The sequence below is a fragment of the Artibeus jamaicensis genome, unplaced genomic scaffold, assembly GCF_021234435.1.
Source record: "Artibeus jamaicensis isolate MK-2021 breed Jamaican fruit bat unplaced genomic scaffold, CSHL_Jam_final scaffold_847, whole genome shotgun sequence".
Taxonomy (NCBI): domain Eukaryota; kingdom Metazoa; phylum Chordata; class Mammalia; order Chiroptera; family Phyllostomidae; genus Artibeus; species Artibeus jamaicensis.
Genome location: NW_026522057.1, coordinates 22,244,555 through 22,260,868, shown reverse-complemented (window position 1 = coordinate 22,260,868; position 16,314 = coordinate 22,244,555). Strand labels below are relative to the sequence as shown.

Genomic DNA, 16,314 nt, shown 5'->3' with positions numbered 1-16,314 from the left:
CCCAGAGGGCAGGGGCCCCTGGACCTCCCACAAAGGCTGAGATTCTTGGTGTTTATTGGCTTACCAGGCCACAAAAGCAAAATCCAGCAGTGTCCCTGCCTGATGACATATCTGCAGGCCTTGAGCAGCTGTCCAGAGTCAGGACTCTGCAGGGTCAGTGGGTTCGGGCTGGCCCAGAGCTGTGGTCCCTAGGGAGTGAGGTGGGGGAGACAATGGGAGGAAGTGAGCCACCCCGTGTGCCCAAGGGGAGAGGAGGCCTCCCCTGGGAAGTGATGGAGCTGGTTGGGCTCAGGGCCCTGGTTCCAAGTCCCGTGTTCCTTTATCCCCGAATAGCCGGAAGGGGATGCTGCAGGGGAGGCTTCCCTCTGCCCAGATGCTGCGTCTGTTTCCTGCTACTCCTAACATGGACCCAGACTTGGGCACAGGGCTTGAGCGTTAAACCCCTTAATGAGAAAGGCAGGTGGTGCCAGCCTGAGAGAAAGACGGCACGTGTCACTGAGTCCTGGGCACAGGAAGGCATACATAAGTATCCTGACTTCTGAACCGTCTGCTTGGTGCACCAGCCCTCAACAAAGGTTCATTTTCCCCCTTCTTTTTTCTTTCTGTAGCAGCAGTCTCCTGGGCATCATTTCTTGGAAGGGTGGATTCTCAGGTTAGGCCAAGGGCCTAGAAACGAAAGAGGTGGGTGGGCCCGGGCTGGGGCCGTGGGTCTCTGGGAACCTACCTGCCTCCTCGAGATCCCGACTGGATTAGGAGGCTGTGGATGTCGGAGCCTAGGCTGATGGGGTTGCACTGGTCCAGCATGTAGTGGCCGCCCTGCTTCCGGCCGACCATCTTGTCCAGCCTTGGGCAGAGTGGGACACAGGGCACTTGGGCATAGGGGCTCTGCAGGTTGGCCGCTGTTGACAGGAGAAAGCAGGAGAGGGAAATGCCTGAAAATATACCCAGCCTTGGGAGGCACGCAGGTCCCGGTGCACTCCCAGCTTTGCCACACAGCGAGCTGAGTGGGTTTGGGCAAATGGGCTCTCCCAGCCTCTCTATAAGCTGGAGAGAGTGATACCCACCTCCCAGTGGATGATGAGGGTTAAAGGGAGAGTGTATGCAAAGCGCTCAGCTGAGCACAGGGTACGGGCTAATAACTGCTTAAAAAGATGTCTTTTGTGATGGGTCCTGGCAAAGCTGGTAGGCACACTCTAGACTCCGGAAGGCTCCTAGCCCATCACTTGGCCCACAGCGGGAGTCTAATAAATAGTAACTACTATTACGGGGAGGTTGCCTCACCCAGTGGAAAGAGCTCAGGTTTTGGAGTCAGACCTGGGTATAAACTCCTTTTTTAACGTGGGAGCTTGGACAAGTTGCTTCGATTTACTCAATTATCTGTAAAATGGTAAATAATGGAATCGTGGGGACTCCATTCTAGTGTATCTGCAAAGGACCTAGCACAGTGACTCACTCCAGTGGGTGCTCAATAAATGATGATCTGGGAGCCCTGATCACGCTCCCTGCTCAGTCCTGATACCTAGGACTAACCTGTGGTCAGGACTAGAACACCGGGAAGAGGCTGCTGAAGGCCTTTGTCAGGGGCCTGAAGGTGGGGTAGCGATTATCAGCCCATTGACTGAGGCATACAGTCAGCCCGAAAAGGGAAACCATGCCTCTCAGCTCTTGGTTCTGGCTGTGTGGGGGCCCAGGGGGAGGGGCCAGGATACAGGACAGCAGAGTCCCCACCTTGTCCAGGGACCTCACCATAGTTCTGCTGCTTCAGGCGACTCAGGATCCTGAGGACCCTTCTCTCTGGGACTTCCAAGCTGTTTGCCTGCTGCGGGTTGTAGGGAAGCTTCTTCCGGGACCGCAGCCGGCCTATGGCCGAGTCCATCTCCTGGGTCTTCCCCGTGCCTTCCTTCAGCTTCTTCTGGTAATAGCTGGGGAGGCAGCGCGACCCAGCTCAGCCTGGCCGTGTTTAGTTCCCCCTCCTCTTCCCTCCCTCTTCCCTCAGTGCTGTCTGACCAGCGCTGGAGCAGGAACAGACTCAGGGGTTGGGAGACCTGGGTTTTAGTCCCAACGCTGCCTTTAACCTTTGGTGACAGGGGCAAGTCATGGCTCTGCTTTGAGCCTCCGTCACCGTCCTCCCTCTGTAAATGGGGGAAACGGTTCTCTTGTTCCTGTCACCGCATGTCACTTGACTTATTGGAGCTTCAGGTGTCCCCTGGATGAAATGGATCAAACAGTCCATGTGTTATAGGGTTAAATAACAAGGCCGGTTGTCATCCTGCAAACCAAAATCATCCTGCAAACCAAAAGCTCTCCGGTTCAGTTCCCACTCGGCACATGCCTGGGTTGCCGGCCAGATCCCCTGTTGGGGGCTGGCAAAAGGCAACAGAACAATGTTTCTCTCCCTCTCCTTTCTCTAAAAATAAAACCTAAAAAACAAAAACAAGGTCTATCAAGCACTCAGCAAATTGTGTGGCCCAAGGAAAGAGCTTGGAGAATGTTACCTTTGATTTCTGTCACTGATATTTTTATTGTACTTAAATGTACAAGTGCTATAGAAGTCAGTTGTGCAGTTAACTCCTGCTGGTCTACCTCATTTCAGCCTAAGGGCTGTCTCCTCCAGAAAGTTCTGTCTCCTCCCGCAGACCAGCTCAACTCCCACTGTGGGGCCCCAGTAACCTGTACTTACCCCATTATAACCCACAACTCATTTTATTTTAAAACACCACTACCTGCCTTTTCTCCATTAGACTGCGCACCGTTCAACAAATACCGTGGAGCGTTTACTGTGTGCCAGCCACCCGTCTAAGTACTTGGGGAAGAGCAATGCCGGGTGATACTCATTTAGGGTCTCTTATCACGGTCCCTCAGCCCCACCTCTCACTCTAGCCACTGCCGCAAGGACTCCCACCAGCTTTGCTCAGTCACCACCTGACACGGTCTTGTCTCAGGCCAGAGCCGCTTGCTTCCTGTCCCTGAGCTTCTCTGACCCACGTGCCACCCAGCAGTGCAGGGGAATTAAAAACCTTGTAGGGGGCCACCTTTGGGCAAAGGAGCCCAGTGGCTGAAGGATACAGGCTTCTCTCTCTTCCCCTAACAGTTCTGAGCCCCATTCACAATCTGAGGGTCCTGGGAGTGGCTGACCCACAAGCACCTCCTTGTATCGGCTTCTCCTCCTTTGCTGTTCTTGTCCCTTCCCCACTCCCGTTCCCTGGAATTACTTTCTAAATCAACTACCAAGGTGCATATCTAGTTGGAGAGCCGGACCATGAAGTCAGTAAAACACAACACCACGGCAGGGGTGAGGGATGCTGTAAGGGGAAGTCAAAGCTGGGTAGGGGGCAGTGATGAGGGGCTATTCTGAATCTTGGAGGTGGTGGCATTTGAGCAGAATGAGAGGAGGGAGCAAGCCAAATGGAGCTCTAGAGGGGGTGGCAGGTGGAAAGGCCAGGAGGTTACAAAGAGCTTAGTGCCCTCTAGGAAGCGCAAGGAGGCACGGGAGGGAGTGGGGACACGTGGGCAGCCAGATGGCGGGGCCAGCCAGCCTGGGGCTTTGTAGATGGTGGTGTTGGGAAACTGTTAGGGCTTTAGCTAATGGTTCTGCTAGGGCCTCTGCCTATCCCCAGGACCTGGAACTTTGGGGTTTAATGGGCTTCACACAAAGAAAATAGAAAATGAATACTGCGGCCCTCACGTGGAGATTGGATCTAGACCCTCATGTAAAACTGGAACCTGAAAAGGCAATGCACTGCCTAAAAAGACGGATGAGAAAATAGCCCTGGCTAGTGGAGCTCAGTGGTTTGAGTGCCGGACTCAGAACCAAAGGGCCGCCGGCTCAATTCCCAGTCAGGGCACATGCCTGGGTTGTGGACCAGGTCCCCAGCAGGGGACATGCGACAGGCAACCACACACTGATGTTTCTCTCCCTTTCTCCTTCTATCTAAAAATAAGTCAATACAATTTTAAAAAAGAAAACTCCACCGCACAGGGGTTAGGAGGACATGAGCCTGTGAGCACAACTCTCACGCCTGCAGTTTTAAAGGGAGTTGCTGCTTTTCACGTCTTCCTTTGCCCTGCTCTGCGGACTTGACCTCAGGTGTGTGGCTGGTAACTTAGCTTAGGATTGACCTAGGGAATGGTGCAACACTGAGCTGGAAAGGAACTGGGTGCTTGGGGGGACCTCGTCTTCCTGCCTGCTTCCTCCAGGCTGTCGATATAAGAGAGGAATAAACTATGTTGTTTGCACATTGGGTCAAGTCCTTAACTAAGACACCTAGAGTTCTATGCCCAGCTAATATATTTAATAAGTTTGGGGTAGAATAAACACTTTAGCAGACTTAAAAATTCCACCTCCCACACCTCCTTTATCAAGAAGCTACTAAAGAACACACGTTCTTCCAAAATGAGGGCATAAACCAAAAAAAAAAAGAGGAAGATACACGTGCAGAACTCAAGGTCTAACGCGGGAGAGAGACAGAGGTAAGGAAAGATAAAGAGGATCCCACAGTGGCGGTGTGACTGCCACGTAGGACAACCAGTTCAGATGGGATCGCTGTAGCTTAAAAGACAGAAATTTCGAGGGCTGGCAGTATTGTGCCTGTTGTTGAATTACTGCCTTTTTTTTTTTTTTTAAATCCTCACCTGAGGATATGTTTATTGGTTTTAGAGAGAGGGGAAGGGAGACAGAGAAAGAGAGAAACATTGATGTGAGAGAGAAACATTAATTGGTTGTAGGTCCCCTGTGCACCCCGACCAGGGACTGAACCTGCAACCTAGGAATGTCCCTGACTCAAAGCTGCAACTTTTGGTGCACGGGAGGATGCTTCTGAAAGAGCCTATATGAGCAATCACTTTTTGCTACACTTATACAGTCAAGCCAAGTTTAATGAGACCAGACTTATTTTTACAAACAAATTTGTCTCTGATCAGCTTTGATAAAAATGGGGGTGATGGTAGAGAAAAAGAGTCCATGTTTCAATACAAACTCTTAAGGCACCTTTGTGGGTTGTTGAACGGTGCCAAGTTCCCTGAGTTTTTTGTCCCCTTTATAAACTGACTTCTGCCATTTTGTGCATTTTGTTGGTAATTATTAGCATTTCCAGTTTTTCTCCCACCCTCCAGACTCGGCATCACTAACATCTGGCCTGCCCTGCACGCTAAAGCTGAATGAGTTAATACAAATTTCCCCCTCGAAATCACGACAGATCACGGGTACACCACCTTTGTGCCTGTGACGGCACTGGCCATTCCTCAAGTTCACTGGAATATCCCGTCACCCAGTGCCATCACCAAAGACATTCAAACTGCAAGCCACGAACCTGATCAGATGGCCACTGCCTGTCCTCACCCCACTGTCCGAAGATGCTGTCGGCCCAAGGTGTGAACATCTTCCTGACCCACTGCCCTCTGCACTCAGAAACTGAGTTTACCATCTGTACTAATCTCGAACCTCTGTTTCTCTTTTGTCTCAAAGAGACGGCCCTCGTTAAGTGCTTGATTGCTCACACCACACGCAGGCCTCACTCCCGTGGCGGTGCCCTCCTCCCGCCTGCTCCAGCCCCTCCGCAGGTGAGCCTCAAGTCTGAACCCACCTGCTCTCAGACTAACAAGAGGCTGGTCCAATGAAATACAGGACAGTGTGCTCGGATGGGCTCTGTGCTGCTCGTTCCAATCTATGTTTTCCTCCCCTTCTTACAGAGCTCTTAGCTCAGATTTCTCTCCACAGCCACCAGCTAAGCTTCTAATATTGTGCAACTTCTAGGGAAGTTTTAGGGCAGGGGGGTGGGGGGACAAAGGAGTTCAGGACAGACCACCCCAAAATAAGCTACTTTGGTGTATTGATTATTTTAAGTTAAAGGCACTTGAAAAACAGCAGAGGTGAAAAGGACACCCTGACCTTCCTTTTTCTGAAAGCCAGACAAAGCATTCCCACAAGAGAGGTGCCTTCCCTGTGCCAGGAGAAAGAAATATTCTTTTTTTTTTTTAAATCCGCACTTGAGGATATGCTTATAGATTTTAGGTGTGGGAGGAGAGAAAGGGAAATATCAACGTGAGAGAAATAGAAAGATGTGCCCCAACCAGAGATCAAACCCACAACCTAGGCATGTGCCTGGACTGGGATCGAACTTGCAAACTTTAGGTGTAGGGACAACACTCCAACCAACTGAGCCACCCAGCCAGGGCACTTAAGTCTGTCTTGTTTGGGTTTCTTTCACTTGAGGCAGAGTCCTTTAACTATCAAAAGTGCCATTTCTGTGTCCCCAACCCTCCCCCTCCAACAGCCAGCCCCACTTACTTGGTGATCTCCTCTAAGGCTGCCTCGGGTAAGGCCAGCATCTCCACCAGCATGGACAGGATCTCAAAGAGCAGAGTGTGGGGATTCGGGGGAGCCACGTCCGTCGAGGCGTTCTGTTCTGGGGACATGGGATGGTGGCCGCCATTACCATTTGCTAGCCCCGGGTGCTCCCTACCCTCATCCACCCGTTCCCTCCCCCAGCTCGGACTGCCCTGGGTTCATCCCTGCTCACCCACGGAGCAGAAGAAGCGCTTCGTGTCCGTCATTACGGCCAAGAAGTCTTTGAAGCCCACGTGACCATCTCCTGTGGAGGCCAGAAGAACACGGGATGGCCAGGGGCCTTCCTGAGCGGGTTTAGGCATTGCAGCCCAGGCATGATCGTTAATATTTACTCATTGGGTTTGATGATAAAAGTAGCCCATATTCAATGCAGAAAGCACGGCGCAGGAAAGTGGAAGGCAAAAATAAAAATGTCCTGGGTTTGAAGCTCCCAGAACGTGAGTCCTTCAAGGCAGCGGTCTGGGTTCATATCCCAGGTCCACCACTTACTATTCGTGTGACCTTGGTACGTCTCTGAATGCCACTAAGCTTTAGCTTTCCCATCTGTAGGGTGAGGACAACCATCATAGCTATCTCATGAGAGATAAAATGAGGCACGGTACTCAGAACAGGGCCATGCATATAATATGTGCTCACTAAATAGTAACTGTTGTTATTAGGACCATGTGCTAGTGACTGCATGAGAATTCATATGTACAGACAAGGCTTCCGCTTTGGCTTTGGCCTTCAAGGCCCTGCTAGACCTGCCTGTCACCTGTCTCCAGCCTCACCTGTTGCCAAGTTCCTCCAGCACTAACCTGCTCTTCTCCCAGGAACCACGTTCTTCCCTGTTCAGGGCCTGTGCACATGCTGGTTCCTCTTCCTAGAATTCGCTCCGTCACCCTCCATTGGACCATCCCTTCCTCTCAGAGAGGTCAGAGCAGCCCAGGTCGATGCCCCATCAAACACTCTCACACGACCCCCGAACTTCACCCGCACGCTCAGATCTGGAATTCCATGGAGGTTCTGGGAAGGTGTGAACTGGGCTTGTTTTGTTCTGCGCTGTGTCCTCTGGGCCTAAGACAGGCAGGTCTTAGCCACTGTTCTCTGAACTACCTGACGAATGAATGAATAATCTCCAATCCTTCAAACCACCCTCTGGGGGGTGGGGGTCAATACTCTTATCCCCATGGCACAGATCAGGCCTGAAGCGCAGAGAAAAGGAGCTTATGGCTAGGGTCGTGTGGGGCAGAGCTGGCGTGGACTCCTGGCTTGTGTGTGAAGACTCGCACTTGTGCAGGGAGCGGGGAGCAGCGGTCAAGGTCCCGGGCCCTCCACGGCCCTGCTGCTCCCCACGTCCTGCACCCTCTTCCCCGTGTCTAAGTTATTCCTTCCACCAGGAATCCCCCTTTCTCTTTCTTCTCTCCTTGCCTAACGGCTGCTTAATTTTTCACAATGTGACTCAGGCATCCCCTGTCCTAGGAAGCCTTCCTTCCTGATCCCTGGCTCCATGCCACTGGAAAAGCTGCTTCCTTGGGAGACTCTTCTGTCCCCGTGTCCGTGTGAGCACCTTGAGGGCAGGCCGTGTGGGTCTCGCGCATCTCTTTATTCTCAGTGCCCAGCTCTGGGCTGTGCACACAGGGGGCATTTAATATCTAGTGGATGAATGATACTAGCAGCTGGTGTCTTCTGGGTGCGTTCTGTGCACCAGGTGTTTGGCTCAAAAATGCTTTGCCTGGATTATCTCATTAACTCTTTTCAGCAGCACAGTAAAATGGATACTGCCATCAGTTCCGTTGTACAGGTGGGGAAACTGAGGCTTGGTGAACTTCAGTGACTTGTAGCCCTGGCTGGTATAGCTCAGTGGATTGAGCGTGGGCCTGAGAACCAAACAATGGTGGTTCGATTCCCAGTCAGGGCACATGCCTGGGTTTGCAGGCCAGTTCCCAGCAGGGGACACATGAGAGGTAACCATAGATTGATATTTCTCTCCCTCTCTCCTTCCCTTCCCCTCTAAAGATAAATTAAAAATCTTAAAAATATATAATTAAAAAGATAAAATGAGTGACCGAGTGTCAGGGCAATGTCCAATGAAGCAGACCTGGAGGGCTGGAAGGGAGGGGTCTCAGCGACTACGTCCATCTTGGGGCCAAGCAGATAGGTCTTGGCCATCTCTGAGTCCCTAGACCCTGGCACGGAATGGGTGCTCAGAAGGTATTAGCTTTTAGGGCCAGGACAAAGCTACGTAATTTGTAGGGTCCAGTGCAAAATGAAAATGCAGAAAGCATTATCAAAAGTTTCTAGCCCTGACTGGTATAGCTTAGTGGGTTGGGCATTGTCCTGTAAACCAAAAGGTCACTGGTCAGGGCATGTATCTGGGTTGTGGGTGAAGTCCCAGGTTGGGGGGGGTGAGAGGCACCTGTTTCTCTCTTTTTCCCCTGCCTTCCCCTCTCTCTAAAAACAAAGAAAGAAAATCTCTTAAAGTGAATTTCTAGACTGCGACAGCAGAGCGTCAAACCAAGGGCAGGCCCCTCTGCACTCAGAGCCTGGCGCGACCTCGCTGCCGTGGAGCCGCCCACTCACCGTCCACATCGGCACTCATCAGGGCCTCCTCCATCTGGGCCGGCGTCAGGGACATGCCCACGAGCAACAGGACGCTCTCCAGGCTGCGCGCGTCCACCTCGCCGTGGCCACTGAAGATCTCAAAGTAACTGTGGAAGGCTGGGGCGGGCGGTGGGGTTACGGGGCACGTGGACGTTCCTCGTTTCCACCGTTCGCCTCATGCCCTCCAGCCCCCCTCTTGCCCAGGGTCCTCTACTAGCTGGGTGGGTGGAGGGTCGAAGGCACCAAACAAGTGAAAGTGTAGGTGTGTGGTCTCCCCTCCCCTCACTCCACTGTTGCACAAAGTCAGACCGAGGGCTCAGGCAGGGTAGCAAAAGCTAAGCTGCTCTGCAACCTTCACGCTGCACCAGGAGCACCCTCTCTGTGCCGGGCCCTGCGCTAAGCTCTTTGCAGTGACCTCACTCAACTCTCACGAACAGCCTTAGAAGAGCAGGGTGCTTGTTTTTTCTGTAAAACTGGAGAAACTGAGGCTCAGAGGTTAGGTCACCCACGAGACAGGTCTTCCCAACTCTCAGTCTGCGCCCTTGACTTTGGGGCTCTGTGGTCCCTCGTCTGCATGAACAGGGCTTCTAGGGCAGCTCCCATTGCCTGGACCAGAGCAGAGGACCCGGAGGGGGCTGAGAAAGCCCCGCAGTAGTGCCAGCCAATATGAAAGCCGTGCCCTGGTCATGGCGTGCTTAGCTCCTGACCACAGTGAAATGCGGGTTAGCATCCACAGACCTGGTGAGGAGACTGGCGTGGGATTGTGGTCATGGGCCGAACTGTGTCCCCCCGAAATTCCTATGTTGAAGCCTTAACCCCCGGTACCTTAGAATGTGACTGTTTGAAGAGGAGGTCTTTAGAGGAGATTAAGTTAAAGTGAGGCCACAGGGGTGGCCCTTAATCTGATCCCACTGATGTCCTTGTAGGAAGAGGACATTGGGGGCATTGAGACACCCGGAATGTGCTCACACACAGAGCAGACCATGGGGGGCACGGGGGAAGGAGGCCATCTGCAAGCCAAGGAGAGAGGCCCCAGGAGGAACCAAACCTGCCATCACCTTGACCGTAGGCTTCTAGCCTCCAGAACTGAGAGGAAATAAATTTTAAGCCACCCAGTTTGCGGTACTTTGTAAGGGTGGCCCTAGTAAACTAATCCAGTTGCCAGGGGCGGAGCCCTGCCCTGCTCTGAGCCTCGACTTTCTCATCCGGAGGATGGACATAGTAGTGCACCCTCCAGGATTGGCTGTATTAACTTTAGTGCCTGGCATGTAACAGACTCTGCAAGCCTGACCCCATCAAGGATGGGGTCATGAGGAGCCAGAGCGTGCACTCAGAGCAGGCAGAAGAGGGTCCCAGATTCTGGGGAGGAGTGAAGGGCCGAGGCAGATGCACACCTGCTCTTTCGGGGCCAGGACAAGGCGAGGCCAGGCTGGCAGTGTGCACAGAGGGCAGATTAGGCAGCAACCAGGTAGATGGGGTCCCAGGGCCCAGTGAAGGATGGAGAGTGAAGAGCACAGCACGTCGCCCAGGGTGAGTGTTCAGGACTTATACATTTTCAGATGTGGGTAGGATGGGGTGGGACACAGGCTCTGCCTCTCACCCAGGCTGCTTCTAAAGAGGACCAATAGGGTGGGCTCAGTTGGGAAGAGGCTGAAACACATCCAGAACCTTGGCAGGCTTGCTTTGATTGCTCAGTGAGGTGGCCGTGGAGCTGGGAAGCATACTGGACCCCAAACCAGAGGACCCATCATGAGGCCTGGACACCCACCCTCCTACCCTGCACTGTCCTCTAGCCAGATAACCCACTGGGTCCACTCACAGGATTGGGGGGGGGGGAAACAGGGCAACAGTATGATCTGAACCTACCCTCACCCTCACCCCAGGTCTAAGAACCCCAAAGGACTGAGGGTTCCACCTGCCCCCGTGAGAGCCTCCCCTGGCCAGGCCTGCCCTCACCTTCCTCCTGCTTCAGGGTGAGGTGCTCCTCGACCAGCTCCTCCCAGTTCTGAGACAGCTGCGGGGGGCAGCCTTCCTCCAGCTCCTGCCTGCAGAGGACAGAGCCGGGCTGGGGGGCCGCATCCAGCTGCCAGCTCATTCCTAAGGCTGCCCCCCAAAGCGAGGGGAGGCCGAGGGGGAAGCCAGGGCAGAGGAGGAAGCCAGGGCAGAGGAGGTCATGGGCAGGGCCCTGGGGGAGGCTGAGTGGCCCAGGGGAGGAGTGAGGCAGAGGTGAGGGAGACAGGAAGTGAGACTTGAGGGGCGATAGAAAGAGAAAAGAGGTCTGGAGACTTAGATACAGGGACACAGAGCTGGCGGAGAGGACACAGAAGTGAGGAGAAATGGAGAGTGGGACACACAAGAGGAAACGGGCACTGACAGGGATAAGAGTCTGGGGGAGAGAGGCCAGGAACAAGGGGACAGAGGCTCGGGTCCTGGGCATCCTTCTTGGGGTGGCTCCTACCGTGCCTTGGCGCCGCTCTGGTGCAGGAGTGCTGCCTTTCTCCAGCCCACCTCGGGGACGGGTGCTGGCAGGACTGTGCCAGGTACCGAGGCTGGGACGGGGGCTCCCACAGGGGCAGGGGCAGGGGCAGGGGCTGGCCCTGGGACTGGCTGCCGTGCCCAGGAAGGGGGCGCAGTGGAGGCTGAGGCCGGGGTCTGAGGCAGTGTCAGAGGCAGGCTGGAGGCCGAGGTGGACACAGGGATCAGGGTCCTGGGAGGCTTCCGGTTTGGCAGGGCTCGAGCCTTGGTGGCCCTTCGATGCGTGGCCTCCTCCTCTTCCACCTCCAGCAAGCACTTCATGAAACTCTGCCAGCTGCTCCCATGGTTCTGGACACCTGTGCTTGCCGCGGGCTCCTGAGGCTGCTTCTGGGCACAGTCCTGCTCCTTCCTCTCTCCAATGTCCCTCACCTCCTGGGGACAGAACAGGGGAAGAGGACTGGGGAAGCCTCCAGCCTGCCCAACCGTCCCTTAGTTTCTTTGTGCCCCCAAATCTCACAGGCACCCCACCAGGGGCTCCCTTGCTCTTGACCTGGGGCTCTGCCGCCTCCCGGCTCTCTGAGCCGTGGTCCCACCACTCATCCATTCCCTTCACTACAATCAGCACAGCCTGCAGTGGTCTGGCCAGAGGTAAGCTTTGTGAGGGCAGGGACCCCGTCCAATTCTTTCATCCTTGTCCACCCAGCACTCCCCATACGGTAGGCACTCAGTAAACTCCCACTCATTGGTTCAGCAATCGGCCCACCCACTGCATCTGTCCCTCCCATCACGGGGATGGCCGTGGGCATCAGCCCATCCCCAACTGGGCCGTGCCCTCGGGCTCCAGCCTTTTCTCTTGGAGATGCGGCTCTGTCACACACACCCCCTTTCTCCCGACAACATCGGCTCTGCTTCCCCACCCGATTGCTCCCACAAGCATGCAAGCATCCATATGATCTTCCTCCTCCAAAAGATCAAATACTCTGCCCTGGCTGGTGTAGCTCGGTGGATGGAGCATGGGCTGCAAACCAAAGGGTCACCAGTTCGATTCCCAGTCAGGGCACATGCCTGGGTTGCTGGTCAGGTCCACATGAGAGGCAACCAACACACTGATGTTTAACTCTTTTTCTCCCTCCCTTCCCCTCTCTAAAAAATATATAAAATAAAGATAAAATACTCTCCTGATGCTACAACCCCCTCCAGCCACTATTCCAGTTCTCTGTTCTTTTTCTTTAGACCGAAATTTCCTGAAGGACCAGGCTCCCTCCATCTCCAATCAGCTTCCGCCCACCACTCCCCAGAGCTGCTCTGGCAAGGCCACTGTCAGGCCTCCACCCTCCTCCGAGCCCAGCCCTCAGCAACGATGGCCACAGATGACCTGACCATCTGTCCTTCCGCAGATGCTTTCCTCTCCAGACTTGCACTCTCACTGGCCACTCCCCCAGCCCTCCCCTGCTCTTCCTCGTTCTTCCATCTCTAAGTGCTGTGGGTAGCGAGCCGGGGATTTGCCCTCCGGGGCTAAGTTCACTCTCTCCTAGAGGTTATCTCCATTGTTCTGACACTCACACCTCCAGTCCTGACTCCTCTGTCCTGCCTAACTCCAGGTGTTCTCCTTGACATTTCTCCCTGGAGTCTAGAGCAGGACCAAAGCAGAACTTCAGGTTCCTCCCGTTGCTCCTTCCCCAGCACCACAGCCCTGGTCGAGGACACCACCTGCTGCTCAGGGCCCAGACCTGGAGGCCTTTTTGACTCCTCTTCCTCCTCCTTTCCCTCCACGCAGCCCACCGGTCAGTCCTGCCGCCACATCCCCCATCCCTGCTGCTGCCCCCTGGTCAAGTCCTACCACCATCTCCTGTCCAGTGTGCTGCCACCGGGTCCACCCTTGGCCCCCACCCAAGTTCATTACCCACCCCGCTGCTATATGTTTCCAGTCAGTGACTGGAGGGAGGTGTGGGCCAAGGGAGGTGTTTGTATTTGGTGTCTAATATTATAGCTACTAACCTATGTTTGAATGCTGATGAGACTGATACTGTTGAGATGCAGAGACTGATCATAAGGGAGAGAGGGGTCAGAGGCTGGGATCTAATGAGTAATTGAGGGACTGGCAGTTGATGAGGGCAGGGACCCGTCTTCATGGCCTCTGTCGTAACCAGGTGAAGGCAGGGGTGGTGGAGTTGGGGGTGGGGAGATGCGGTGGTTCTCATCTGACGCTTCTCGCTTTTCAATGACACACGAGGCCAGATCATCAGCCCAGATGCATGGCATGGAGAGTAGTGTTGTGAAATGACATCCTGGAACCGAGGGGGAGAGTGGCACGGCCAGGAAACAGCACACGATGGCCAGGAGCTTGTGCCATGAGTGGCTACTGCTTGAGAGTGAAATCCACAATGAGACAGGATTTTTCTCCAAGCACATTGAACTGCTCATATGTAGGTGGAGGGTAAGTGGGTGGCTGGGTTTAGCCAGGGTTGGTGGTGGCCAGTGGATACAGGAGAAAGAAGCAGGGGCAGAGGATGACTTTGCGGTCACAGGCTGCCCAGTCAAGTCCAAGTACTAGGAAGTGGCAGAGCTGGTGGAGGTTGGTGGGGCGTGGGCTGGAAGGGGTTTGGGAGCCTCCCAGATGCTCAGGGGAGCTGTGGATTGTACCCTGTGATCCAGAGCAAATGCGTGGAAAGAAATCTATGCTGATGTGGAAAAAGCCATGATGCGACCTGGGATGAACCCAAGGGCTCAAGAGTGTAAGAGTATCGTTGACCACACCCAAAAGGCACACACACATGCATATATGCTAACACACATGTACATGCATGCACAGACATGTGTACACTCACACAAAAACACAGGAACACACCCCTTCCCCAGTTTGACTCCAAATACTGTCCCATTTCCACCTCTACCCCCCGCCTTCATCTGATCCCCTCACTTGTCCCCATCCCCACTCAGGCTCTACTTACTGGTAGAGGAGCGGTCTCCGGTGTTGGCTTGGTCTCCATGGCCTTGACCCTAAACAAGGGAGAAACCCGCCATGGGGGAGGGGCTCAGCTCAGGGCTTGCCCCTCGAACCCACCTCCTTTCAGTTCCCTGGACACGCAGGCCCACCACCTCAGCCTCGGCATCCTGGCCTTTGACTCTCAGAGGGGTTTCTCACTCCTTCACGTCCCCACATGGGGACATGGCCCACAGAACAAAGAATTCTGGTATTAGAGCTCTCATATGGATGGGGCTATTCAGACCCAGAGAGACCTGACTTGCCCAAGGTCCTACATCAGGTCAGAAGCAGTCAGGACAAGAGTTCACCTCATCTGTGACCTAGCAGAAGAGCACTCTGGCTGGGGTCAGGGAGTGGGGGAGGGGTGGCACTAGAGGGAGGCTTACCAGTCTCTGGGCATGTTAGGTCCCGGCATGGATGGTGGGAGGGAGTCGTCAGTCTCTTCCTCTGGAGTTGTCGAGGCCATGAGGGGCATCGCTTCCTGGGAACTGTCTTCGTCTCCTGGTGGGCCAGGCTCTGGCAGGAGCCCCTGTGGCCTAATGTGCGGGGTGCCTGCCTTCTTGGGGGGCTTGTCTTCCAGTTGCTGTCCACAGCTGTCCGAGGTGCAAGGCGGCTCTGTGGGCTGCAGTCCATCTGACCCATTTGCTGCCTGGTGACCTGGGGTGGGCTGACACTCCAGCTGCTGCTGAGGACAAGGACAGCGAAATGGGGAGCCCCGTCCTGGCTCCCAGGTGAACCTCAACACTCATCTGGAGACCAGTTATCACAGCCTTGGTCTGTCCTGACACTGCAGGCAGCATTGGACTGAGCCTGCCCAGCACACCTAGAAGGCAGCACAAGTCGGATGCCCCGCTTTGAGGGAGCAGGCAGTTGAGGCCCAAAGAAGGCGTGCCCAGCGGCCCAAGGTCATGAGCCTTGCTTCTCTCTGCAGAGGTAGAACGAGAACCTGGAGCAAGTGGGGCAATCCTCTGCAAATGGGGTTCCCTAAGGGGTGTTTCAAAGGATGAGAATCCTTCATGGAACACCCTAAAAGGGAGATTTTTACACCAACTGACTTCAAGACTTAGTGTAAAGCTATTATAATTAAGATAACATGGTGTTGGAAACACAATTTAGGTTGCTCCCTGAAGCTGTGCCTCTTGGGCTGCAGCTCCTTTTTGCTCAAATAAATGCCTTTTATAGATATTTTAAAAAGACGGTGTGGGTTTGGAATAAGGATGGGTAAATATATGAATGGAACAAAATAGAGAGTCCAGAAATAGACTCACAATGATGTGGTCAACTGATTTTGGACAGGGGTGAAAATTCAGCAGAGAGGACTTCCAGTCAAGATGGCTGCGTAGGCAGACATGGCTTGCCTCTTTGCATGACCACATCGAAATTACAACTAAAATATAGAACCACCATCACTCGGGAATATCAGAAATTGAGCTGAATGGAAGTCTGACAACTACGGGATTAAAAAAAAACACATTCATCCAGACTGGTAAGAGGGGTGCAGACTTGGAATGGGTGGGTCCCAAACCCACGTGGATAAAAATTTGGGAGGGATATCTCAAGAGCGAGGAGTTCCAGACCCACACTAGGACCCCCAGCCCAAGGTTCCAGTACCAGGAAGATAAGTTCCCACAACTCCTGGCTGCAAAAACCAGCAGGAGTTGAGCTGGTGGAAGAAATTTCCGGAGCTCCACGCAGTTTCTATTAAGGAACACACGCAAGGACTCACCTACTCAGACTCACTCTCTGAGCTCCAGCGCCAGACTAGCAGCTTGGAAGGCACCAGTGGTACACAGGGAGACACTGGAGTGTCTGGCATCGGGGTGAGCGTTTGCTAAACCCTCCCCGCAGAGAGCTGACAAGCCGGGGCCATGTCTGAGACTCCATCAACCTGGCTAACACTGTTTGACCTGCCTTGGAGATCCCC

General features: G+C 54.0%; 1 protein-coding gene across 1 annotated transcript; it reads right to left on the bottom strand.

Annotated features, from left to right (window-relative positions):
• Positions 1 to 100: 100 nt before the first annotated feature.
• Positions 101 to 14,865, bottom strand: SPATA21 (spermatogenesis associated 21). Its single transcript, XM_053660120.1, has 11 exons — positions 14,777 to 14,865; positions 14,356 to 14,404; positions 11,922 to 12,032; positions 11,388 to 11,836; positions 10,886 to 10,974; positions 8,909 to 9,046; positions 6,519 to 6,590; positions 6,287 to 6,404; positions 1,747 to 1,922; positions 725 to 899; positions 101 to 188 (listed from the first exon to the last, which is right to left on the bottom strand). Exons 1-11 carry the CDS (start codon positions 14,863 to 14,865, stop codon positions 155 to 157), a joined length of 1,500 nt encoding a protein of 499 aa, XP_053516095.1. The 3' UTR covers positions 101 to 154.
• Between the last annotated feature and the right edge of the window lie 1,449 nt (positions 14,866 to 16,314).

Bases quoted from the DNA above. Each gene is read 5' to 3' on its own strand.
- SPATA21 (XM_053660120.1), bottom strand. From the start codon at position 14,865: ATGCCCCTCATGGCCTCGACAACTCCAGAGGAAGAGACTGACGACTCC. The intron at 12,033-14,355 runs GTAAGTAGAGCC...AGACCACTGCAG, and splicing joins CGGAGACCGCTCCTCTACCA to GCTGTGCTGATTGTAGTGAA. The intron at 6,405-6,518 runs GTGAGCAGGGAT...CCATGTCCCCAG, and splicing joins GCGCTTCTTCTGCTCCGTGG to AACAGAACGCCTCGACGGAC.